At 41.1% G+C, this 27498-nt stretch overlaps 2 protein-coding genes and 3 pseudogenes across 2 annotated transcripts; 1 reads left to right on the forward strand and 4 right to left on the reverse strand.

The window, feature by feature from the left end:
• LOC115734061 overlaps positions 1-27498 on the reverse strand; it is a 227610-nt pseudogene that overhangs the window by 6665 nt on the left and 193447 nt on the right.
• LOC125316416 lies at positions 6020-8291 on the reverse strand (annotated as a pseudogene).
• On the reverse strand, positions 8951-11040 carry LOC125314657 (annotated as a pseudogene).
• On the forward strand, positions 21672-24641 carry LOC125314658 (putative disease resistance protein RGA3). The gene has a single exon (XM_048277514.1). The coding sequence runs from the start codon at positions 21672-21674 to the stop codon at positions 24639-24641; it is 2970 nt and encodes a 989-aa protein (XP_048133471.1).
• Positions 24774-26328, reverse strand: LOC125314663 (1-aminocyclopropane-1-carboxylate oxidase homolog 10-like). Its single transcript, XM_048277519.1, has 2 exons — positions 26156-26328; positions 24774-25095 (listed from the first exon to the last, which is right to left on the reverse strand). The coding sequence occupies exons 1-2, from the start codon at positions 26326-26328 to the stop codon at positions 24774-24776; spliced, it is 495 nt and encodes a 164-aa protein (XP_048133476.1).

The following is a 27498-nucleotide window of genomic DNA, read 5'->3' on the forward strand; positions in this document are numbered from 1 at the left end:
ACAGTGCGTGTGAGAGAGAATTCCATTAGGGATGAAATTTGTCCACATCTAGAGAATCGGGAGCTGTTTGTGTGGGTTTCTTGATCAAAAAACGCAAAGCATGTTCACCACCACCTCTTTTTCTTGGTCGAATGATTATGGCAGAGAAGGCAGACATTGCATTTTCCAAAAGTATGTCCCTTCGTGAACATCCCATACGACTACAAAGAAGTCCAGAGGATTTTGTGCCAAGCCAATAAAATCATTCATCCAGAAAATTGGCCCTATTCAATTAGTTGTTCATGGGATAGATCCAGTACACATCCTAGCACATATGCAGCTCTTGAAGAATTTCGGAGTAATCAGCCAGACTCTTCTCAACCAGAATCCTCCACGAATGTTGATGATCCACAAAGTTCGTATGATCCTTGGGGAGGTCCATTGTCCCGGAATCCCTTTGAACTCTACCCTCAGCCGGTCCAACCAGGACAAGACATCTCATCAAGCTCCACCGATGTTCCTACAATCTCACATGGGATTCCTCATGATCCAGAAGCCGACGGATTGATCTCGAAGTACGAAGAGAGACAATTATTGAAGGCTTACAAATTATCAAAAGATGGACCTAACAGCTCTGACAATGATGATGCAAATTATTACCCTTCATAATGACTAGTCTCCATCATCCAGCTCAGTCCACCTTAAGTGTGCAATAATGTGTATCTTGTATGTCCGTAATAATTGATCATCTGTGGTCAAAAACGCGTGTTGTACAAAAGTGGTCTCGGTGTGGAAAGATCACTTGTCGGTGTCAAAGATGCTCAATTATAGAGCATCCTAAGCATGCAATGTGCCTATATAAGGCATCCCTTTTTAAGAGAAGGGCAGATTGAGATCGCCTTTCCCTCGATATCAATGTGAAGTTTTCCTACATTGGTTCCCTAAAACCTTTATTCTTCTCTTCAAAGCAATATCCCTAGAGTCAAATTCCTTTTCTCAATTTAACAAACATGACTGGTTAAGTATGCTCTCTACTTGCCACAAAAGTACTAGTTTTGACTAATCTGGATCTTAAGTGAACAAAGTGTGGAATCCGCTGGGAGCCCTCCCCTCACTTGATTAAGTTCGGTGAGATTTGTTCTTAAAATCCCGACCAGAGATGAACTAGTTACGAGAGTGGATCCTGTAGATCAGAAATTATAATATTGCGCGAGATGAGTTCTAAGATCATGTCCGAAAGCTAAAAGGCAGTCCCTTGAGGCTAGAGCGCCATAAGTTTGGGATAGCATACTTGATTTAGACTATGCTCTTAGTTTCCCTCTGTTTGTTTTGGTATCCTAGAGTAATCTATTCTTGTTCGATACAACATATGCCCGGGCTAAGTTGGATATGGTTAGATCCAATACGGGTAAGTTATTCGCCTAAGTGCTCTATGAAACAACTAAGAGATAGGAAGGCTGGTCTGGTTTGGCTTGCTAGGCGCCTCATGAGCTAATTCCGCGATTGGAAAAGTGTCCCCCTGTGACAAGTGGTATTAGAATATGATCCCTCCAGTGGGAGGGCGAGTCGAAGAAAATCTATGGCCTTCTCAATCTCACGAGAGCAAAGAGTGAATCGCCGAAGCAAAAATAGCTCTGACAAAGTGCAACCCTCGACATGCTTCTGGGATGCCAATAGAGGCACAAGCAAGAACCGATTCCTCACTAAAATGGGATAATGTTCCTTGATCAATTTAGCGAATCTCAAAACAGGTCTAGTAACATGTTTTTAACAAGGAAAAACCTCAAATGGTTGGCTAATATTGAGAAGTGCCCGATAGGGAAAAGATGGTGCTACCAGAAAATACAGTTGGCCAAAAGTGTCACACTTGAAAAGCGCAATTGACCAAAAAAGGGTGCTGCAAGAAAGTACAGTTGGCTGAAAATGCCACAACTAAAAAGTGCAAGTGAACAAAGAAGCCCAAATGGCCTTTAATAAAAAGAAGCTATTGATGGAGCAGTTATTATGTTTTGCGAGTACGCATCTGCCATTCATGTAAGTCCTAAGGGAGGCGGCGTTGATGGTAGGAAAAGGCGCAAAGAAGCGACAGAACATCTTGCAACGGGTACGTTGTGGAATTGAGTGGGGAAGAATGGCACGAATCGGTTGTTCCGTGTCCCAAATGGGCAAATTCTTCCATACTCGTATAACCATGGAGGGAAACTTGTGGTATCATCATGATAAGTGAGCGATGAAGAAAGGAAGAAGCAACTAGGCCGTGTGAGCCATGTTAGGGCGGTTTGTGCTAGTAGCTACAGGTTAGATAGAATATACTCTTAGGAGCTCTAAATACGAGGTTAGCCTCCCATGTATAAATTAGTCGGGAGTTGATGCCACTCTACGATGAGGTCTTGGCAAGTCGAACCGGTTGTAATGCTTAGAGTAATCTGGTCTCGCTCGATATAACGGATGCCCGAGTTAGACCGGGCGTGGTATAATTCGATACGGGCAAGTTATTTGCCGAAGTGTTCTAAGGAACAACTAAGAGAAAGGAAGGCTAGCCTGGCTTGGCTTGCCAGAGCCTTACGCGCTAATTCCACAACCATAAAAGTGTTGGCCAATGACACTAACATAATAATTTTTGGGTGACTATGATAATTAAACTACAAAATCTTAAAAGAGTGAATCTAACAACAATCTTTAATTAATTATTATTTATTTTTGTGGTCCAAAGTAAACTATTATATAATCAATTCTATTTAGTAATCATACCGCAATTGTCATCTTATTATACTTATCAAAACAAATTGGTTGACTCACTTAAATGAATTCATTTCCTAATTATTTTTTTCTCTCCGCCACAATTGTTTCTGAATAAGTATTCGTGTATTTCTTTGTGAGTGTAATCTAGAAAGATCTCAATAATATTAGTGCTTAATAATCGTAATTGGCAATGTCTTGTTCATATATATATAATTAAAAGGGAAAAATTCAAATAAGGATATTAAATGCCCTCATTTTTTCAAATAAGGGCATGAAGTGGATTTTATTTTAAAGAAATGCATGTCCTCATTGTTTCAAAGAAGCGCCTGGCCGAAGGGCATTTTCATCATTTACTTTTTTTAATTTTTTTCTTTTCTTTTTTTCTCTTTTCGTTTTCCTCTCTCCTCTCCAGCCATCGTCACCAACGAGTGAGCGTGGCGAGGGCGACCCAAGCTAAGGTTGGTGAGGGCAACTTGCCCCGGCTGGCGGAGTGTTATGCAGTCTAAGTTAAGCTCACTCTCTTTCGTCTTCCTCTGAGTTCTTCGTCTTGCGCCTCCCTAATTTGGTTAACAACTTTAGATCAACTGCATACAAGTTAGAAAATCCATCTGCAGGGGGGCAAAGTTAAAGGAGACCCATCCATCTCTTTCATATGTAGTTCCTCTCTCTCTCTCTCTCTCTCTCTCTCTCTCTCTCTCTCTCTCTCTCTCTCTCTCTCGGCTTTGAGACAGAGCCAAAAACAGGGCCCGGATGAGAAGGCCTCCTACTTCTTAATCTTCTTTGACTACTTCCGGTCTCGATCCTAATGATCGGTTGGAGCAAAAACCGAGGAATAAACGTGCTCGAAGAGCTTGAGATGCGGACAAACGTCCAAACGGCGATCGCCCGCCAAAACGAGGGAATCCAGCGACCTCTCCGCCGATAGGAAAGAGAAAAAATAAGAAAAAAAGAAAAAGAAAAAGAAAAGAACAGAACAGAAAAAGAGAGGAAAAAAGGAAAAAAAATAAAAAAAAGTAAATGACGAGAGTGCTCTTGATTAGGTCTTTTTTTAAAATAATGAGCATACTTTAGATCCTTATTTGAAATTTTTCCTAATTATAGAGTTGTTTATTATGTAAATAAAAGTTATATGATATTTTCTTAGATTAATGATATTACAAGTACGTAAATTTTTTCTTAAAATGCAGTTTGGTAACTAAGCTTCTTCTTATAGCAAGGGCTTACAAAGCCCTCGCAACCGCCGCCCCATTATGGTCGGAAATAGCTGGCGAGGGTGGAAGTTTGTTGGTGGGGGCCAGCTGATCGTAGGGGAGGGCTCGACTTCTCAAATTTGGGCAAGGTCGAGCCTCGCAGTGTCGACCTCTTCGACTCTAATGAGGGCGAGGTCAAGCCTCATGTCGCCCGGTGATGGCCAAATCCCATCGACTCTAGTGAGGGCCTCGCCTGCGATTGGCAAGGGTTGCTTGGCTTTAGCCGGGGCTCACCGACCCCTGCCGGCCATCCCCCACCCTCGCCGGTTGAGCCCTATCGACCTTAGCAAGGCCTCGCTCGCGATTGGAATCCCGCAACGAGCCACGGAGGATTAAGTTACTAATAAAAAAAATGACATGTAAAATTTTGGGCAAAATTCACTGGAGTTGACACTCAAATAATCATATTTCAAAAAACTTGATACTTAAATGATCAAAAAAATATTTGACATCAAAGTAAATGTCATGCACAAATTTTGTCATTTTTTGTGCCCTTCTACCTATACATTCTAAGTACCTCAATTTTTTCATTCAATACTCCATCGTAAATTTTCAAAATTGGTAGGCGCCTGCAATGTGCCAAGCCCTTCCTTTTAAAAAAAAAAACTTTTTTCTTAATATTTTCAATTTCTTAGCTTATTTTTTAAATTAAATTAAATTTTTTTAAAATAATTTACCCTTTAAAAAATCAATCCACATCGACTCCAGGTGCCAACCTTAACCAAAAAAAGAAAAGAAAAGAAAAAGACAGAAAATATCGACAATAATTCAAAACATAAAACAAATTGTCACGTCCGCGCCCCTCGATGTGGACATTAGCGGTCTAACCAAAGTTGATCAAATAGACTGAATTGGTACAAATATACAAAAGATTAGGATTCAATTAGCAAAATATATATATAAATATAAATTGACACAAGTATAATATGTTTATGACTATTTTTGTCATTTCCTCCCGTCTTTGATTCATCGAAAGCCTTTAGCACTTTTGTTTACTTTCATTTGCTTCATTTCTGCCGAGTACTTCCATTTTTTTCTCCCCTTAGGGAAAACGGTGTGACGTTTCCAATTGAATGTGGCAGAAACTGAACGATAAAGGTCGTGCGGCATGGAATGACTGGGTCCAAGAGCAGTGAGAGGAAAGGGTAACAATTACACATGTTACATCCCCACGAAAGTGATTGGAATTCCAGAACAAGGCCAAGAAGCGACGGGCGATTTTGGCATAGCAAGTTCGTCTGACTTCGAAGCTGTGAGTTTGGCTTTTTCTATGCATTGCCTGCCAAACGCCGGTGTATTGGGAAGGGCATCTATGAAGCGAACGGCTTCAAATGACAGGAAGCGATGAAGTTGAAGAAGCAATCGGAAAATTGCAAACAGCCTCATCATCTTTGACCACACAAGTTATGAGTTGGAACTTGTTATCCAATTTTTAGAAATATCTGGCACAATAGACATTGATCCATTTTCTATAGAAATATAGAGGCTGCATTTGGTTCGGCTTTGGAAATGAGCTCGGGGAAAATGCAAAGACCCTTAGCCTGAGGGGCTTTGAAAAAATGCGAATTGTATTTGATAAAATATTAATTGTAAAGTAATCATGAGTTAAGTAGTATTTGGCCAAAAAAAAATTGCAAAGAACTTTTGGCTGTAATTTTTATTTTTGTATTAAAAAAATCAAACACTCCGGCGAAAGACTCAGACTACCACCGGCCGAGGTCGAAGGAAGTGTTTTGAGTTTAGATCAGCCTCGAGATAAGCAAAGGAAATCAGGCCATAAAATTGACCGGTGCCCGTTGGGAGCAAAGGACGCTGTTTAGTGGCGTTGGATGATAAAATAGCCTAAGATTGCATGGACAACATTTTCGAAAGATTGAGAATAGGTACTGAAAAGACGTTAATAAGACATCTAACGTAACCAAGTCTTCGGTTCGGAGGAAGCGAAGTGTCCTTCCGCGCTTCACTTGGCTCCTAGCCGGCCCAAAATAAATTAGTGGTGACTCTTTGGTTTGATACGAAATTAATTAAATCAATTTGCTTGTTCAATTAAGAAGTTTATAGCAACATAGGCTAAAAATGGTCCAGTGGTAGCATGAAAAATGAATCTTTTCTCATACACAATCAGTACATTGCCACAGAAACATGGTCACAACACGGCGAGCAAACTGGAATTCCAAAATTCGTGTGCACGATACTAATTCATTCCCGAATGATTCTGCATCTCTTCCATAGAAAAAAAAACATAAGAGTTCACAGCTTAAAGTGTCTGAGAGGGGAAGTTCCGTCAAGGCCATGTTCCTTGAAGTAGACAAGGTAGTCCCTCACTGTGGTTTCTCTGTAGATTGGCGGATTGTCCTCGGACAAGAGCTCCCTAATCGGCCCGAAAAGCTTCGACGACGGCTGGAAGCTCGTGCTGAAAAAGCATGCCACCGATATTCTCGGGCCCGCCGGGTTCGCCACCACTCTGTGCTCCACGCTTTTGAACCTGTCGTTCGTTATGAGCTGAAAGGAAGAAAAAAGAGGGACATACATCATCAGCATCCACCCCATTTTCATGGTGCTGGCGAAGAGCAACAAATCCCCCGGTCATAATGTATCTCCCCAGATCCCCCAGGACATCGCCTCTGTTTTTCACATCAATTTCCGAACGCAGACTGGGCACTCGTAATGCTCGGTCAATACCCTTCGAAACCAACTTCAGGTGCGATTTTCCCCAAGGACAACTGATGTGGCGGCGTCGTTGATCCGAGAGGTTGTTCCAAATTATCAGATGTTTTGCCTAGTATAGCCAAATATAAGAAACATGGTCGAATAGAATAAAACAGTAACAGGACTTGCCTGTAGGAGGTCGCCAACATTGACCACCAGAGCTCCAGGAACAGGAGGGACATCGACCCAGCGATCGTCGTGAAGGACTTGGAGGCCTCCGATGTGGTCTTGTAGGAGCACTGTGAGGAAGTCGTTGTCGAAGTGCTTGCTCGTCCCCATCGTCAGCTCAGGCTGCGGGCATGCCGGGTAGTAGTGGCATATGACCACCAGGCCCTCAGCGCAGTCCATCTCCTAGAGGCGGTCCGGCCTCAGCCCGAGAGACTCGGACAAGAGCTCGAACAGCAGCATGCCTAAGCTCATCACTTGCTTGGAGTAGTCTATCAGAATGTCCCTGCAATTTTAGTCGTGAAAGTCATTAAGATTAGATCCAACTTATAAATTATAATCTTATTGTGATTTTTTCGGGTTCTTTCAGGTTAAATAAAATTGAATTATATAAAACGAAAAATATAGAACAAAAGTCACCTCAAAGGTGAAAAGGTTATTTTGTCTTCGTGGGAAAACAACATATTTTAACGTGGCAGGTGAAAATGGCATGGTTGCCTGCGGGACCGAAGGCCTCGCACGGTCACACGCTCACATTACCGGCAAACCTCCGGTAGCTCCTCCGGCGACGGCGGGCTCGGCGCCATGTAGCTGAAGAAAGTGTCTCTCCGGTTCGCCACCGATGCCGTGTACAGGTCGAAATTGCTGTTGTACACCACCTTCCTCGTTATGTCCCGTGTGTAAAATACCTTCTTTGCCTCGTTGTCTTGCTCGTAGAACCTCCTCACACCCTCCTTCATCACCTCCATCACGGTCGCCGGAACCCCGTGATTGACCACCTGGAAGAACCCCAGCGTCTCCGACGCGCGTCGCATCCTCTCCGTCGCCTCCTTCCTCTTGGCCGGATCTCGTTCGATTCCGCCTAGGTCGATGATCGGGACGCTGAGATTCTCGGAGCTGCTGCCCGATTCGGAGCTCTTTTCGGATGTCTCCTGCGGTCGGATGAAGATTCGGGGGATTTCGGTGATTCCGGCGTCAACGAGGCCTTTGACGCCGGCTTTCGAGTCGTCGAACGCTTTCGGCTCGCTCGCTCTGTCGTAGCTACGCTCGCCGGAGTCGGAGGCCAAATTGATGGTAGTCATTGTTCCTCTCTCTCTTTCTCTCTCTACTGCAATTCAATGTCACTGTGAATGTGAATTTTTGTGAGTTGGGATTATGAATTGAATGTTGTGGAGACGTAGCAGCTTCTTTATAGCCGAGAGATGGAGAGAAGAGAACAGTGATATCACATTGGGAGGATTTGACTTTGGAATAATGAGGTCCATAACAATGGAGGGAGAAAGTCATACTTTATGAGCTACCCACTTGCTGGGAAAATGACAATGCTGTTTAATAATGGCTGATTCTTTGGGGGACCGGGCGGCTAGTACACAAGTTTTGCAATTTATGGAAAAGAAATCCGTTAGGATAGAGTTGAACATCGACGGATGACAGGATGATCCGATGTTGTCGTAGCCCTTGGATCAATCATTGCATCATCCTAATGCATTGCCAACTCGATTCGATCAATTAAGTTTTAGTTTTAGATATCGTCGAGTCGTAGTGGAAACCTATTGTTTCATAGAAAATCGAAGTGTACATAGATTTTTGCTTTGCGGTTGATTCTGGTTATTGTCATAGAGCGAGGTGAAGGCACGCAAGAATTCCGCTTTTTATCCTTGCCGGCAATATACAAAGTGGAATTTGAAGCTGAACCAAACACAAATGTTGCCGAAAGTGCAATTTTTTCTCATGGTAGATTAGTGTTTTAACTGTCATACGAATATTCAAGACAGTTTCACGGATAGCATCTTTCTTTCCATTTAAGAGGGGTATGTGTTAATCTTCCTCTCCCTCTGTTTTGTGTTCTTTTTAAGTTCTCGCTTTTGTTTGAGAAGGACCTCAGTTTTTGAGAGTTGGGTTGCCGCTATCAAATGAAGCAATATAAGCGTTAGTTACCGAACAGTGAAGAAAGGCAATCCTCTTCTTTGGTAGTTTTACATAGATAAACCCACGGACAGACTTTTATTTTCAATACAAACTTGAAGAAAACCATGTAAAAAGTCGCCCGCGCGCTAACACCATGAAGAGAAATCCCACACCATGAATATCCTTCACCCATTATCTCTTTATCTTCCTGTTTACAAAGTCTACAGCTTGAAATCGGGAAGGGCAGAAGTTCAATATACGCCTTTGGAAATGTAATTTGCTGTGTAGTTTGGAAGTGTAGTCTCCTTGTAAATTGGTGGGTTGTCTGCTGATGTTAATTCCTTGATGGGTCCATACGGCCTCGATGATGGCCGAGGAGTGTGGCCAAAAAAGCATGCCACTGACACTCTTGGGCCTCTCTTGTTTGCCATGACTCAGTCTTGTGAAAAGTGCTAGGACCCTCATTGATCGCTCCTGTGAAAAGTGCCGCGCATACATCTCTCTCGTTTAGACAATTTTGAACCTGTCAATGTGCGGCTAGCATGGTACAACCAAGTTTGGATTAGTCAAATATCTCTGTTACTATACTTGATGCACAAGGTATTTGGGAATGGTAAATGCAGATTCCTCCTACGAAAGAAAAGTGCAGATTGTGAAGACATTATGTTATTGCTACGGGGAAGATGCCATGGTAAATTCTCAAGAGCTCTTTAACTAGCTTAGCATATGAAAAAGTGCAGCAATATGGGCGAGAAGAGGATTGAAGTGTGTCGACCAATCAAAACACGGTTTCGGATTAGTTCGGAAATGAACAATGATATCCGGCCAAAGCTACTTACCTCGCGAAGATCTCCGATGTTGATAACTAGTGCTCCATGAATTGGAGGAACGTGGATCCGCCGGTTCTCATGAAGCACTTGAAGTCCTCCAATTTGATCTTGGAGGAGAATTGTGAGGAAGTCTTTGTCTGAATGCTTTGTCACGCCCGGGGTCAACTAGGGTTGGGGGCATGGCGGATAGTAGTTGCACATGACCGAGTGTCTCTTTCCACACTCCATCTCCTTCAAGTGATTTGAGCAGTGTCCTAGAGCTTCTGATAAGAGCTCAAACAGACAAGAGCCCAGTCTCGTCACATGCTTTGAGTACTCCATCAGCATTTCTCTGCCAAAAATTTTCGAAGCATCGAAAAACCGAAATAGAGCTGCCTTAAAAGTATGGTTGGATGGATTCCCGGAGAACAACATAAAGTGTGTTGCTATTCTGTATAAATTCGAGGGCAAACGCTTGGTGCTGCTATTGCTAAAATGCAAATAAAGGAAAATCATGTTCAATGTCAATTTAGAAGTGGAACTAATCAATCATTGAGGATCGCTTTACCGATCCGTTTCGTTGATTGAGACTCGATGCAAGCTTATTCGCCATGATGTGCGGTGGAACCTAGGCGAGAAACGCCAAACGCATTCAGCGGCGGCAATTGCTTTACCCGAGTGAACGAAGGACGGGGCACTTTCATTTCCCGAGTTTTCAACCCCTATTCCCACCGTTTTAATGGAAAGGTACTTGAATAATCGAAGTTCTATACAATTGCTAGTTTCGCCTCCGATTAAAGGAGGAAAAAAAAGGCTATTTAGTATTATACCTTTGAAAAGCCGTTACCTTGCACCAATATGAACTACTTCAATTCTTCCGCGAACTATCTTTAGTGATTCACTTTGCGAATTTGTTCATGAATTTTACCTTTCTGAAAGGTGAAAGCGCAAGAGAAGCCATTGGCTCACCCGCAAGCTTCGGGCAACTCTTCAGCCTGGGGAGGCTCTGGTCCCGTGGAGCAAAGTATACTGTCCCTCCAATCCGCAGCTACCGAATTATAAAGGGCCATGTTGCTGTTGTATATGACCTTCTTCGTAAAATCTCCGGTGTAGAATCCTTTCTTGGCCTCGGTCTCCTGTTCGAACAACCTGCGTGACCCCTCTCCTCTATCACCTCCTCCAAGAGGCTCTCGGGGACCCCATGGTCGATCACCCGGAAGAAACCCCATTTTTCCGGTGCTTGCCCAATATTCCGCACCGGCTCGTGGCGACGGGCGGGGCCCACGTTCATGCACCCTAGGTCGATCACCGGGATGTCTAAGCGATCCTTCTTTGCAGCCACGCTATTGGGCGGCCGGATGAAAATCCGGGGCTTTGGCAATCGCAGCATCCACGAGGCCTTTGACCCCGGCCTCCATATCATCGAACGCTCTAAATTCCTTTGCTCGCTCATGTTCGGGATCCGCACTAGTGACCATTGTGTGTGCTGCTACCGGGTATTACCGTACTTAACCGACTTGGGTCTTGATGAAGTTCACTTTACGTGGTTATTTAGTGAGGATATTGGATGTCCGTCATTGTTGATTTAGAGAAGAAGCCAAACACGAGGGACGTGAAGGTTGTCGACAAATGAGTTTTCCTTTAAGTGGAAGTTGCCTCAAGATTTATGTCAAACAAACACTCGAAGTTGCAACATAAGAATTCCTTGTCTCTCGACTATGACAAGATTTGTCGCCAAATCCTTGAAAGCACTTGTTAACGGATCTGGATCCCCTACCATAAAGGTAGGGGTGACATTGATGGATCTGAGCCATTCATTTCAAAATGGACGGCCCAGATTCATCCACATCATCTTTTAAAAGGGAGGGAATTTTTTGGCGGGAAATTTTAAAATTTTGAAAAAAGTGATGTGGATCAATCCGGGCCATCCATTTAAATGTATTAATTAAAAACCATAAGTAATTAATTAATTTCCAAACAAGAGAAAACCCAAAATTATTTCCTTCATTCCTTACAAGAGAGTTCTATTTTCTACTTTTATGCCGAAACGTGATTGGTGCACTCTATATCGGAAGAGCTCATAAATTAATAACTAATTATATAGTGACTAACAATGCCAAAACTGGAATCCTATATGTGAAAGATTATGCAACATATTCCTATTTTCCTCATATAAGTAAACCCTTGATAAAAAGAATTATAAACGCAACAATCTAATCAATCAACCCTATGTTAACTATCATAAAATTAAAGCAAATGTAAAATACCATCAATTTCAGCCGCAAAATTAAATTAAAATATTCACAATGTTGCAATACTTTTATTTATGTAGTATATGAAAAAAATTCTGGAAACATATGAATGTGTAACTGATATATTTGAGGCTACTTAGATATGCACCATCGCGGGATAATATTCACCGGGTCCCAGCGACCCCTGCCAACTATTCCACCCACCTTGGCCAACCCTTCTCCGCGAAGGCGGGGCTGTAGCGAGGGCTACAGATGAGCTTACTTGTTTATGAAGTTGCCGCCTTCCTCGAGTGGTCACCATGCTATTAATTCAGAGTGCAATCCACGAAATTTGTTTGGTCAAAATCTGATATTACACAAGCTTTTGAAAGAATATTGCTAGGAGTGTCCTGATATGTTAAATATTCCTTTTCAGGGCGGCATGCTTTGTTCGTAGGAATCCTTGATATTGGCAAGACCAAAGTTGGAAATCTTGCCCATCTGCTTTTTTTTTTCTTTCTTTTGCGAACCAAAGTTGACTTGATTGCTCCGAGTACTAATTTCCCCATCAACCTTCTTCCCTCCGCCTCTGTACTCTTGCCTCTCATCTGGACTACAACCCAATGGCAGCGTCGGTGGCCACGTCTACAATTTGCGTCATTGGCGACACTTCCCTAAAATGTAGATGGACACTTCTGAATTAGACAAAACCAAAAAAAAAAAAAGGGAAAGAAAAGGGACAATTTTTCTAATTTTCGGGCAAAAGTACTAGAAACCATAAATGATTCGCTCATTTCTAAGGCAACCTAAATTTTAGCAGTGGTTTGCTTGTTCCTAAGGCAACCAAAAACAGATGGGTGTTGTCATTATTTTTTTTTAAATTTTTTTTTGTCAATATTTTATGCTTTATTTATTTATCCAGCAAAGAGGAGGAGGACTCGAAGCTTGGTAGGGACAACAGTGCACAGAAAGATTTGAAAAGGCGAATATGCTTTCCAGGGTTTCCCTTGCGTCTTGTTCCACCGCCCCTCTTGAAATCCATCCTAGCATTATATGAATAAAGTCAACAGTCGAGGAACATCCATTTTTACATCCAAAACGTTCTCGTCGGTGAAAATGATCGATCATTGAGGATCATCTTATTTATTGGTCTCATTGATTGAGACCAGATGCAAGAAATATGCTATGACGTGGAGTGAATTTAGGGGGGGAAACTTTGTACATATTCAGCGGTAGCAATTGCCTTGGCGGATGAACGAAGAACCGGGCGCTCTCATTTCGTGAGTGTTCAACACATATTTTGGCCAATTCAATGGAAAAGTAAGCAGATAACTCAAGGTTCACACTTTGCTAGTTTGGCGCTTGATTTGTTGGAGAAAACTAAGAAGGCCATAAAGAATCAAACTACATGACCAGTTGAGTGCATAGGAGGAACACAACGTGATTAGGTTAATTGCATAAGCTGTGCAATCGACACGGGAATATTCTAAGCATAAACAACCCAAGATACTGGAGATTTGTTCCTAAGCTACTTTATTGACTCAATCCTCTATTCAAAAAAGGACGATGCAGGGCGTTGCCCCCCTTGATTTAAAAAGGAAAATCAATTAGTTATGCCATGTTAAGTACTCCCTCTTTCTAACCACCAAAAAAAAAAAAAAGAGTAGTTGCTTCATATGTCGGGAACAAAATTTTATTTCATTAATGTATGCACAAGGTACGAAATGTTGCCGTTTTTATTTTCATGTAATGCAAAGAGAAGTTCAGTGCATGTAAAATCGTGTTGTTCGTTTCCGCATGGTCTCCTCTCGACTGTCGTGTGTCCATTAGGCACCTGATTAGAATGCGTCCGAACCAGGCTACACGGCGCAATAGCGTTTCTCGAAAAATTCACATGATATTCCAGTAAACACCACCTTATCCATAGTCACTTCTATTTATTAGCAATGGAAAATCGCTAGATGTAACTTATCTGCTGACACTATGTAATTTCAATTTTGTGCACCATATCCGTGTTCTCACCCGGCTTATGCATAAACAAGAAATACGAACTCTCTTATCCTCTCATTGATCTTACTGTCACTTGAGCAAAAGAAACGATGAACTATCAAATATTTTGATAGTAGAATAATCGACAAAGTTACATGGCGAGACTTTTTTTGGAGTTTGACATCCGATCGCGAACAAGGGAAATCTAATCACTCGATATATCACCGTACTAAACTTATCCACTAAGAATCACCTAATCAATGCCGGGCACCAAAGGGCATTTTACCAGCAATCTCTCGTAATCTTCTGCTCATGGGCTTTAGGATTTACTTAAAACAATTTTGGGCTTTCGCTTGGAAACTGTCCTCAGGAAAGTAGAAAATTTTCTCTGAACAAGACAGGGCAACCTGTTTTTTTTTTTTTAACCAATAGGCTTTTGGTCTTTCCTCTTTTCTTTCTTAAGTCCCCCTTTTTGGGGACCCCACGCATCTTTCTCACCAGGTACCATTCACATGCTTATCTTCCTCGTCGGTCGATACCATCGGCACTGCTAAGCCATCTTCTCATAACAAAACCATTCCCGATTTTCCCCGAGAACCGCCCCCATTTTATCTCTTGTGTAAAACGCCAAATTGTTATGATAAAAGTAAAAGCTACACTCTTGCACTGTCAAAAAATATATATAAAAATAAAAACAAAAAATCTTAAATTATGCCCATTTTGACACGACGTATTTGCTTAAATTTATATTAATGTGACACATAAATTCCAAACTTATAGGCATGTGATCTAAATTAAATTTTAAGGTAAACTTGTCACACAAATAAATTTAAGGTTTTTGTGTCATAAGAAAAAGTTTGAAATAAAAGTGTAGTATTGATATTTGGTATAAATGTGTTATATTTATAAATTTGAAATTTTTCGTGTCATTCAGAAATTCACCGAGCTAATTGAATCCATCTTATGCTTTTTTTTAGTTTTTCAAGTTTTAACACATAAATAAACGAAACAAAAGTCTACAATTTTTTTGATCGAAAGAAGTCTACAATTTAAATACATAAAATGACACAAGGAAGGCAGGGGTGACTATTCCCATTTCTTTTTCCCAAAACAGTGTCGTTTTTAGTTAAAAAGTGGTACACCCTACCCTAGTTTGGGATCAGACGCCCTCGAGTCTCATCAACTCTGGGATGGCCATGTGCATTATTGATAGGCCACTCCCTGCATGATTCCCCCACTGAAACAGCCAGGCCCATCAATGTTCTTGCAGCCTTTTCAGAAGTCCCAGCCACTCATTGCATGATTCCAATAAAGTGTGTGGGGTTTCTGACGTTGAATATCAGAGCGTGGGTCATCAAAAGTCCGTTCATGTGGGGATTGTGGTGATGATCTTATGCGTGTCTAGCATATTGATATAAACGGGACATAATTTTATGCGTGATGCACATTTCATGTGTAATGTGCATTGCACTGGTTACCACGTCTTTTGATTTGATCATTCAACAGTTACATAGCTTATTACCGATTCATCGATTAGTGCGCTAAATGCCCGATATCTATTATTAAGATTGCGTGGAATACTCTATAATTGACGCCAATGAAAGCGAAAGACTGATAAAAATCCAGTGCATTGCCTAATATCATGATCCCAATTGCACTTATAACTCAATTTCATTCCCGCTTGCCATAATTTGATCTTACCGGAGAACTAGATGGTCATGGAAGGCTGCTTTTTGATGGAAAAACCTAAAAAATGTTGGTCCAGAAGATCTGAGTTCGATTCTTTCTGTCCCTGATTTTACCTGCCATTCTCAAAAGCCACCGATCTCGAAATCTCACTTTCTTTCTTTGCTATTTTTGCTAGACTCCTGCAATGTTACCTTTTATCTCACAGGAAGCTTACAAAATTTACTAAACATATATAAATAGTAGTAGATTGAAATGGTTTCTAAAGAGAAAAAGTTCTTTATTTATTTATTTTTGGTAAATGAAATGCTTGAGTGTAACTATTTTTTGGGAGGAGCAAATGGATGCTTGAATTGTTGATTGAATTTTAATTGTTGATTTTCCTTTACCGTTTTATGCAGGGGTACTTTTGGAAATAAGAAAAGGTTTGTCAGTAGAGAGAATTGGCTTAACATTTTTAAATAAGATGAAAGGGAAATATGTAACTGATGTTTACACGACATTTTTGTCATCAATTAGTTTTTTTTTTATTTTCTTTAAATTTCGATACGAAGTATAATAAATACCACGAGTGATTGTAATGCTTAATCCAATCATGCTAAATTTAATTTATATGATAGAGTGAATTTCTTGTGTACGAATGAGATTATTGCTCAATCATAAACTATGAAATCGTGATGATGATGTGCGTTTAGGACTGACAATTTGGGATACAAAAATTACCGTGGGATGAACATGGATATGGCACAAGTTTTACTGATCGACAGTAACCCGCGGCCCAACGTATGTCAGATCGACATGTGTCCCTGAACTGCCACCACAAAAGTGTCGTGATTTCTATTTCATGTACAGTCGCTTTCCATCGTTCCGTATTGGCATTATTTATGACGCGAAACTTCACGACCATCTTCCAAGAATTTTACAGTGTCGGGACCCACGCGTCTTTCCCTCCCCACCAAACATTTTTTTTCTCCAAAAAGCACAACGCAAAATGTGGGTTACTCCTCCCCTCTACTTGAAAAAAAAAAAGTTGAAATTAATTACTGATGCCAATAAAAGTACTCACTCTTTCGAAGAACGAAAGAAAAGTTGCTTAACATGTAAGGAATTAGATCTTTTTCTTTCATTAATATATGCACAAGGAATGGAATGTCGCCGCTTTTAATTTTCGTAAAATGCAACGAGAAGTTCAACATAACATAGCCCTCAAGCCCAAACATGATTTGATTATTTCCATTTCTTTTTCTCAGGATACTGTCGTTTCCAATTCTGACAAATTAAATTGGCTCTGCAGCTTCAAAATCCATTTCCTACTAGTGTAGGAGTGAGTACTTCATCATCAACTGCCTATAATTTTCTTTAGCTACTAATCTAATCCGTCTAAACACTAACCATGTTCGCAATCGCCTCTATCCATAAGTAATAGAGGATCGTTAGATGTAACTTATCTGTCGACAACCTGTGAATTTAGTTTTGTGCACGAAGAATATGAACTTTCTTGTTCTTCCATCGAACTTGCCATCACTTGCTTGAACAAAAAATGAGCTATCAAATATTTTGATAATAGGATAATCAACAAAGTTACATGACCAGACTTCTTCTGAAGTTCGGTATCCGATCGAAAGGAATACGATCATCTGATAGCTTGTCGCACCAAGTGCATCTACTAGGAATTCCTAATCTATATCCGTATTAGAGAATAATGGTTATTATTATTTATAAAATCAAAAAATAAAAAATAAAAGGGGTGCACATGATCAGCAACCGTTGCTGATCATGTGCAGCACACGGTCAACAACGCACAACGTTTGCATTGCGATTGGTCGGGCTCATCTGCTTACAGGAACCTAGTCCCCTACCTTCCTGTGCCACAGCTTGGGTAGGACCTATCTGATTCTCTAAGCTTCAATGTATACTCCAATTTCTTTAATAAAATAAAGTAGGTGCACTAGTCTAAAAAAATTCACATGATATTCCAGTAAACACCGCCATGTCCACAATCATTTCTATTCATAAGTAATGGAAAATCGCTAGATATAATTTATTTGTCGACAACTTATAAATTCAATGTCGTGCACCATATCCGTATTCTCGCTCGCCTTATGCATAATCGACAAATACGAACTCTCTTATCCTTCGATCTATCTTACCATCATTTACTTGAAAAAAAATACGAGAAGCTATCAAATATTTTGATTAGCAAAATAATCGACAAAGTTACATGGCGAGACTTCTTCTGGAGTTCAACATCCGATCCCAAACTATGGAAATCTAATCACTCGATATCTCGTCATATTAAGTATATCCACTAAGAATCTCCTAACCAATACCGGCACCAAAGGGCATTTTACCAACAGTCTCTCGTAATCTTCTGCTCATCGACTCTAGGATTACTTAAATAATTTTGGGATTTCGCTTGGAAACTGCTCTCAGGGCGCGATCAAAGGTTTTTTCGATCCTATTTCATATTCAGACGAAAGTGAAAAAAAGGAAAGTAGAAAATTTTCTCTTGAACAAAAGACAGGCCAACCTGCCTTTTTGACCGTGGGCATTTATTTGGTCTTTCCTGTTTTCTTTCTTTAGTCCCTTTTTTTGGGGACCCCACGCGTCTTTGACACCACGTGCCATTCACATGCTTATCTTCCTTATTAATCAAATGCCATCGGCACTGCCAGACCATCATCTCAGAACAAAACCATTCCCCATTTTCCCCGATAACTGCCCACATTTTATGTCTTGTGTAAAACACCAAATTGTTATGATAAAAGTAAAAGCTACACTATTTCACTCTAAAAAAAATAAAAACAAAAAATCTTAAATTATGCCCATTTTGACGCGTTTCTTTCCAACTTTTTTGTTAACACAAACAGTCTCAAATTTGTACTCGCACGACGTACTCGCTCAAATTTATATTAATGTGACACATAAATTCCAAATTTATAGTCATGTGATCTTAATTAAATTTTAAGGTAAATTTGTCACATAAATAAATTTAAGGTTTTTGTGCCATAAGAAAAAATTTGAGATAAAAGTGTAGTATTGGTATTTGGCATAAATGTGTTATATATATACAAGTTTGAAATTTTTTGTGTCATTCGTAAATTCACGGAGCCAATTGAATCCATCTTATGCTTCTTCTTTTTTTTTTTCAAGTTTTAACACAAAAATAAACGAACCAAAAGTCTACAATTTTTTTGATCGAAAGAAGTCTACAATTTAAATACATAAAATGACACAACGTAGGCAGGGGTGACTATTCCCATTTCTTTTTCCCAAAACAGTGTCGTTTTTTTGTCAAAAAGTGGTACACCCTACCCTAGTTTGGGATCAGACGCCCTCCAGTCTCATCAACTCTGGAATGGCCATGTGCATTATTGACAGGGCACTCCTCTGAACGTTGATTAAAGTCCCAACCACTTACTGCGTGATTTCCCCCACCGAAACAGCCTGGCTCATCAATGTTCTTGCAGCCTTTTCAGAAGTCCCAACCAGTCACTGCATGATTCCAATAACTTGTGTGGGGTTTCTGACGTTGAATATCAGAGCGTGGGTCGTCAAAAGTCCGTTCATGTCGGGACTGTGGTGATGATCGTATGCGCGTCTAGCATATTGATATAAACGGGACATAATTTGGTGCGTGATACACATTTCATTTCATGTGTAATGTGCATTGTACTGGTTTCCCCACCTTTTGATTTGACCATTCAACAGTTACATAGCTTATTACCGATTCATCAATTAGCATGCTAAATGCCCGACATCTATTATTTACATTGCATGGAATGCTCTATAATTAACACCAATGAAAGCGAAAGACTGATAAAAATCCAGTGCGTCGCCTAATATCATGATCCTAATTGCATTTATAACTCAATTCCATTCCCGCTCGCCATAATTTGATCTTACCGGAGAACTAGATGGTCATGGAAGTCTGCTTTTAGATGGAAAAACCTAAAAAATGTTGGTCTAGAGAATCTGAGTTCGATTCTTTTTGTCCCTGATTTTACCTGCCATTCTCAAAAGCCATCGATCTCGGAATCTCGCTTTCTTTCTTTGCTATTTTTGCTAGACTCCTGCAATCATACCTTTTATCTCATACGAAGCTTACAAAATTTACTAAACATATATAAATAGTCGTAGATTGAGAAGGTTTCTAAAGAGAAAAAGTTCTTTATTTATTTATTTATTTTTTTGGTAAGGTAAGGTGTATATTGACTTTTCAAAAGCGAAGTTCTTTATTATTTATTTTCGGTAAATGAAATGCTTGAGTGTAACTATTTTTTTTTTAGAGGAGCAAATGGATGATTGAATTGTTGACTGAATTTTAATTGTTGATTTTCCTTTACTGTTTTATGCAGGGGTACTTTTGGAAATAAGAAAAGGTTTGTTAGTAGAGAGAATTGGCTTAACATTTTTAAATAAGATGAAAGGGAAATTTGTAGCTGCTGTTTACATGACATTTTTGTCATCAATTGGTTTTTTATTTTCTTTAAATTTCGATACAAAGTATAATAAATATTACGAGTGATTGTAATGCTTAATCCAATCATGTTAAATTTAATTTATCTGATAGTGTGAATTTCTTGTATACGAATCAGATTATTGCTCAATCATAAACTATGAAATCATCATCATGATGTGCGTTTAGGACTGACAATTTGGGATACAAAAATTACCGTGGGATGAACATGGATATGGTATGAGTTTTACTGATCAACAGTAGCCCACCGCCCAACATATGCCATGTCGACACGTGTCCCTGAGCTGCCACCACAAAAGTGTCGTGATTTCTATTCAAAGTGGGGCGACTTGCTTTGCTTTTGATCATAATCTGTCTCCGTACATTGATTCCAAAAGCAAATCAGAAAATGTCGCTTCAACATTTCATGTCCGGTCGCTTTCCATTGTTCCGTATTGCAATTATATGTGACGCGAAACTTCATGACCATCTTCCAAGAATTTTACGGTGTCGAGACCCACGCGTCTTTCACTCCCCACCAAACATTTTTTTACTCCAAAAAGCACAACGCAAAATGGCGGTTGCTCCTCCCCTCTACTTGAAAAAAAAAAGTTGAAATAAATTACTTATGCCATTAAAAGTACTCACTCTTTCAAAGAACGAAAGAAAAGTTGCTTAACATATAAGGAATTAGATATTTTTCTTTCATTAATATATGCACAAGGAACGAAATGTCGCAGCTTTAATTTTCGTACAATGCAACGAGAAGTTCAACGTAATATAGCCCCAAGCCCAAGCAGGATTTGATTATTTCCATTTCTTTTTCTCAAGACACTGTTGTTTCCAGTTCTAACAAATTAAATTGGCTTTGCAGCTTCAAAATCCATTTCCTACTAGTGTAGGAGTGAGTACTTCATCATCGACTGACAATAATTTTCTGTAGCTACTAATCTAATCCTTCCAAACACTAACCACATTCGTAATCGCCTCTATCCATAAGTAATAGAGGATCGTTAGATGTAACTTATCCGTCTACAATGTGTGAATTTAGTTTTGTGCATCATATCCATATTCTCATTCACTTTGTGCATAACCGAGGAATATGAACTTTCTTGTCCTTTCATCGATCTTACCATCACTCGGTTGAACAAAAAATGAGCTGTCAAATATTTTGATAATAGGATAATCAACAAAGTTATATGACCAGCCTTCTTCTAGAGTTCGGTATCCGATCACGATCGAAAAGAATATGATCATTAGATAGCTTGTCGTACCAAGTGCATCTACTAGGAATTCCTAATCTATATCCATATTGGAGAGCATTTTATCCACCATGACCCTCTGCTCATTGACTCTAGGATTACTTAAATAATTTTGGGTTTTCGTTTGGAAACTGCTCTCCACACGTGATCAAAGGCTTTTTTCAGTACTATTTTCATGTTCAGATGAAAATGAAAAAAAAAAAAGAAACTAGAAAATTATCTCTAAGCATACAGGGCAACCTGCTTTACGCATAGGCTTTTGGGCTTTCCTCTTTCTTTCTTCAGCCCCTTTTTTCTGGACCCCACGCGTCTTTTGCTCTGTCGTCATCTAGTGGAGCAGCTGAGCATGCAGTAACATGGGGATGCCGTTGGCCTTTGCTATATATTCGTGCATGAAGTCGATCAGGAGGCACCGCCAAACCATTGTCTCCTAACAAAAGCATTCTCAAACACTCCTTAACCCCTGCTTTTGCCTTTTGGAAATGGCCGGAGCAGCGCTCTCCTGCATTGCCACTGCCATACTGAAAAGCCTCACCACCGAAATTGCGAAACCTGTAGGCACCTTCGCTTCTCAGAAGGTCCAGTCGCTCTTGCGTGTCAAGGACGACCTCCGAAGCCTTAAGGGCACCGTCGAGACCATCCAAGCGGTGCTTTTGGATGCCGAGAAGAAGCAATGGCACAACAACCAGGTCAAGCACTGGCTCGGGAGGCTCAAGGACGTGCTGTACGACCTACAGGACTTGCTCGACGACGTCGCGACCGAAGATCTGAGGCGGAAGGTCACTCTCGGCAACAAGATGTCGAAAGCGGTACGCGTTTTCTTCTCTAAATCGAATCAGCTCGAACATCGCCTCAGAGTGGCCAATAAGATTCAGGAACTTAGGAAGACACTGGATGAGATTGAAAAAGATAGTAAGTTATTAAATTTAGAGCGGCATCCGGAGGAAACAGTGGCCATCGGGAGAGGAAAGAAACCTGAACATCCCTCGCCTGATGAAAAAATAATCGGTAGGGAAGAGGACAAAATGAAGATCAAGCAACTCTTGTTGAGTTCCTCCTCTAACAAGAGCGTGTCATTTGTAGCCATCGTTGGTAAAGGTGGTCTTGGGAAAACTGCACTTGCACGACTAGTGTACAACGATGGGGAGGTAAAAGAACATTTTGGGCTTAAGATGTGGGTGTGTGTATCTGATGTCTTTGATGTCAATTCGATTATCAAAGAGATACTTAAAAAAGCAAATGTCGACTGTCAAGGCCATGACGATGAAGACTTGCCAAGTCTTCTTCGCGAGACTCTACGGGGGGAGAAATACTTGCTTGTTTTGGATGATTTGTGGAATGAAGACCGGAATAAATGGTTGAAGCTTGGAGATTGGCTAGAGGGTGGTTTACGGGGAAGCAAGGTACTTTTAACCACTCGTAGCCACAGAGTAGCAGAGGTGACGGATGCGAGATCAGTTATCCATGTTCTACGTGGCTTATCTGAAGATAAGCCGTGGAACCTATTCAAGAAAATGGCTTTTGGAGATGGGGCAGAATCATCAGACCCGGGACTGGAGGAGATAGGTCGAGATATAGTTAAGAAATGCGCTGGGGTTCCCCTTGCCATTAGGACTGTGGGAGGCCTGTTGTACGGCAAAACGAAAGATGAATGGCTCCGCTACAAGGTGCGTGAACTTCCAGAAATACAAGAAATCGATGAGGCTGATGATGGAATTATGCAAGTCCTCAAGTTCAGTTACGATCATCTCCGGTCAAGCTTGAAACATTGTTTTGCATACTGCTCATTGTTTCCGAAAGATTATGTCTATAGTAAAGAGATGGTGATACATCTTTGGGTGGCACAAGGCTTTATTGAGTCACCCAACGGGGAGGATAACCTTGAAGAGGTTGCAGACATGTACTTGTCGGAACTGCTGTGTAGGTCATTCCTCGATGTTCATGTCAAATTCAAGGATGGCGAGGTCTGGACTTTCAAGATGCATGATCTCATGCACGATCTTGCCCAAAAAGTTGCTGGAGGTGAATGCAAGATTGTTAATTTTAAAGGAGGACATAATGAGAGAGGAATTCGACATGCTTTATTTACTTCAGAATTTTTCTCTGAAGAGAAAATGATGTCTCTGCTCGATCTACACAAATTGCAGACATTAATCTTCTTGGGAGATCCATCGCATGTACTCAACTTCGACAGAGTTTTTTCTGAGGGCAAACATTGTCGAGTGTTGCATTTAGACTATGTAAATATTCGTCTCCCTCCTTCCTCCTTTGAAAAGTTGAAGCACTTAAGGTATCTTCGTATTGGTAAAAACGAATCTATTCAGAGTTTGCCGGATTCAATCACGGATTTGGTGAATTTGCAGTTCCTTGAACTCTTTGATTGTAGGTGCCTTAAAACATTTCCAAGAGATTTGAGGAAATTGATCAACCTTCAATACTTGCGTATTTGGGCTTGTGCGTCAGTGAGCCACCTACCATCCTTGAGTGAACTCCCTTCCCTAAGGACGTTGATTCTCTTTGACTTGCATGGCTTGGAGTTCGTTCAACAGACAAGTGACGTGGGGCAATCTAAGACTGCACGCACCTTCTTCCCATCTCTTGAGAGATTGGAACTAAAGCGATGCACCAAACTGAAGGGATGGTGGGGAAGTAGGGAACTAATGACAGCACATCAAAAGCATCACCGGTCATCCTTCCCAAAACTTCGGTCCGTGAAAATATGGCACTGTCCCCACTTGAACTTCGTGCCACCATTCCCTCAGGTGGAATGCTTGGACATAGATGACGCGAAAATGTTGGAAATAAAGCCCGATCCAAATTGCCCGTCGAAGCCGCGAGTGGGATCCACATTCACCCCTTTCTCTAAACTAATGCGTCTATATCTTCACGGAGATGATCCGGAGTCCCGGATGCTCGAGACTCTACTCCGATCGGCCAATAATCTCGAGCTCATGAGCCTCACATATTGCGACATAAGGAGCTTCTCTCGTGGCATGCGCCACCTTTCCTCGCTCCGGGAACTCCACGTTGATACTTGTGAAGGACTCGATTTATTGTGCGAAGAAGACCAGCATGACACCCAATGGCCATTCCTCACGAACCTACGCGTTCTTAAGATCACCGATTTGATGCAATTACCTGAGGGGATTCGACATGTCAAGACTACGCAATCTCTCAAGATTCGTCGATATCGGGGATCGAGTTTGCAGGAATGGATTGGAAATCTCTCTCTGCTCGAAAAGCTTGTATTAATTGGCTGTCGAAAGTTAGAGCATTTGCCATTTGAGATGCCCAACCTCACACACTTGAAGGAATTGAGAATCATTCGTTGTCCCATTACGAAAAAAAATCGCCACGAGGAACGGCCACAGCTTGCCCACATTCCAGTCATTTTTTCGGAGGATGAAGTGGATGAATCCGACTATGAATCCGACTATGAATCCGAATATTAGCATGGCAGGTAGGTGAAAAGACTATCACCTATCATGTGTTCCTTTCAACTATTTACTTCTTCCGTTAACTAATTTCTCTTCACCATATTCGCAGTGCATATTTATCGAAAGAAGAAAGCGTCTCTCCGGTTTCTAGTTCACCATAGACGTCGTGTTCGGATCGAAATTGCTGCTGTACATAACCTTCCTCATCATGTCGCGCGTGTGGAGCACCTTCTTTGCCTCGTCATCTTGCTCGTGGAACCTCCTAAATCCCTCCTCCTTCCCCATCACGGCCTTTGAAACTCCGGGATTCACTACCTGGAAGAACCCCAGCATCTCTGATGCGCGTCGCATCCTCTTGATCCCCTCCCTCCTCTTGGTCGGGTCGCGGTCGATTTGGCCGAGGTCGATGATTGGGATGCTGAGATTCTCAGAGCCGCTGTTCGATTCGAAGCCGTCTTCGGATGTCTCCCTGCGGTCGGATGAAGAAATTGCGGGGATTTGGGTGATCCCGGCGTCAACCGAGGGCCGAGGCCTTTGACGTCGGCTTTTGAGTCATCGCTTGCTCTATCGTAGCCATGCTCGCCGGAGTCAGAGGCCAAATCGATAGTAGGCATTGCTCCTCTCTCTCTCTTTCTCTCAACCGCAATTCAATTTCACTGTGAATGTAAATTTGTTGGAGATGAGTTTGGATTATGAATTGAATGTTATGGAGACATTGCAACGCATGATATGAGCAGTTTCTTTATAGCCGAGATATCGCAAAGTGCATGATATGACTCATATCATGTGATCTACCACTTGCCGAGAAAATGACAGGTGATGTTTAATAATGGGCGAGTCTTTGGGGGACGAGGCGGCTAGTACACAAGTTTTCCAATTTATGGAAAAGAAAATCTATTAGGACAGAGTTGACATTGATAAATGACATGACGATTTGATGTTGTCTTGGATCCATACTTGCATCATCTTAATATCCGGACTCGATTAGATCAATTGGGTTTCGAGATATGTCCCTTCTTAATGGAAACCTACTGTTTCATAGAAAATCCGGGAAGAGTACATATATTTTTGCCATGCGGTTGATTCTAGTTATTGTTGTTGAGCGAGTTGGAGGCCGGCAAGAATTCCACTCTTTATGATAGCCGCACAAAGTGGAATTCGAAGCCGAACCAAACGGAAATGTTCCCGAAAGCGCAATTTTTCTCGTAGTGGATTAGTGTTGTGATTGTCATACGTAGTATTCGACACGGTTTCATCTATTGATAACTTATTTCTTTCGATCTTAGATCGATATGTGTTGATCTTCCTCTCCCTCTATTTCGTGCTCTCTTTTGGTTCTGCTTTTGTCTAGAGAATGATCTTTGTTTTTGAGAGCCGTGTTGCTGGTGTCAAATGGAGCAATATAAGTGTCAGTGACCGAGCAGTAAAAAAAGGCAATCCTATTCTGTGGTAGTTTTACATAGATGAACAAATGGGTTTACTTTTATCTTCAAATACATATATCAATAAGACCACCTTTATAAATTTACACGGTCTCTGACTTGAAATCGGGAAGTGCAGAAGCTCCATCTAGGCCTTTGGAAACGTAATAGGTAGTGTAGTTTGGAAGCGTAGTCTCCTTGCGTGATTGATAGGTTGTCTGCGATGTTAATTCCTTGATGGTTCCATACAGTAGTGGAGTGTCACCCAAGAAGCACGTCATCGACACTCTCGGCCTCTCTTGTTTGCCATGACTCGGTGCTCGACACTCTGAAACCGGTTTTTTGTCATGAGTCGTGAATGCAACAATTAGTGAAACGTTCTCGGTCCTTTGGTTCTTGGGTCAGAAATGAATGAACACAGTTTCTACTTACTAGTATTATTGCAATCTCAATGTTCATAGATACCAAAACGGGTCGGACCAAAAAAAAAAGATACCAAAACTGCAGAATATCTAGAATCCACATTGACCGCTCCCATGAAAAACATTGTTTTCAACATACATCTGTTTCATTTAGACAATTTTGAACCTGTCAATGTGAGGCTAGCAGGATCTAGCGAAGGTAGAATCAAGTTTAGATGAGTCAAATAGCTCAGTAGGATACTTATACCTGGTAGAGAGAACCCGAAATAAAGACCGCGGCTTCGATCTTTTTCAAGAAAATCATCACCTAGTAAATCAAAAAAGCCCAAAGTGTTGTCTCTTTCTCCTTCAAGTTTACTACTACTGTACCAAAGTGAATATGATCTCTACCGACCATTTGGGAATGGTAAACATGGATTCGCCTTACCAAAGAAAAGTACAGATTGGGAAGGCATAATGTCATATTGCTACGGGGAAGATGCCATGTTAATTTACTTCCCGAATTCTGAAGAGCTCTTCATCTAGCTTAGCATATGAGAGAGTAAAGTAATAAAGGAGAGAAGAGGATCGCAGTGTGTTGACCAATCAAAACACGGTTTAAGAGAAGCTCAGAAATGAACTACGATCTCTAGCCGAAGCTACTTACTTGCAAAAGATCTCCGATGATTATCATTAGTGCTCCAGGTATTGGAGGAACGTCGATCCACTGTTTCTCATGAAGCACTTGAAGTCCTCCAATTTGATCTTGGAGGAGAATTGTGAGGAAGTTGTTGTCTGAATGCTTTGTCATATCCAGGGTCAACTCAGGCTCGGGGCATGGCGGATAGTAGTGGCACATGATCGAGTGTCCCTTCCACACTCCATCTCCTTCAAGTGATTTCGGTGGAGTCTTAGCCCTTCTAATAAGAGCTCAAACAGATGATAGCCCGGTCTCATCACATGCTTTGAGTACTCAATTAGCATTTCTCTGCCGCAGATATTGCGATGCATGAGAGAATTGAACTAGAGTTGCCTTCAAAGTATGGTCGG

The sequence above is a fragment of the Rhodamnia argentea genome, chromosome 1 (genome assembly GCF_020921035.1).
Source record: "Rhodamnia argentea isolate NSW1041297 chromosome 1, ASM2092103v1, whole genome shotgun sequence".
NCBI classification, from domain to species: Eukaryota; Viridiplantae; Streptophyta; class Magnoliopsida; order Myrtales; family Myrtaceae; genus Rhodamnia; species Rhodamnia argentea.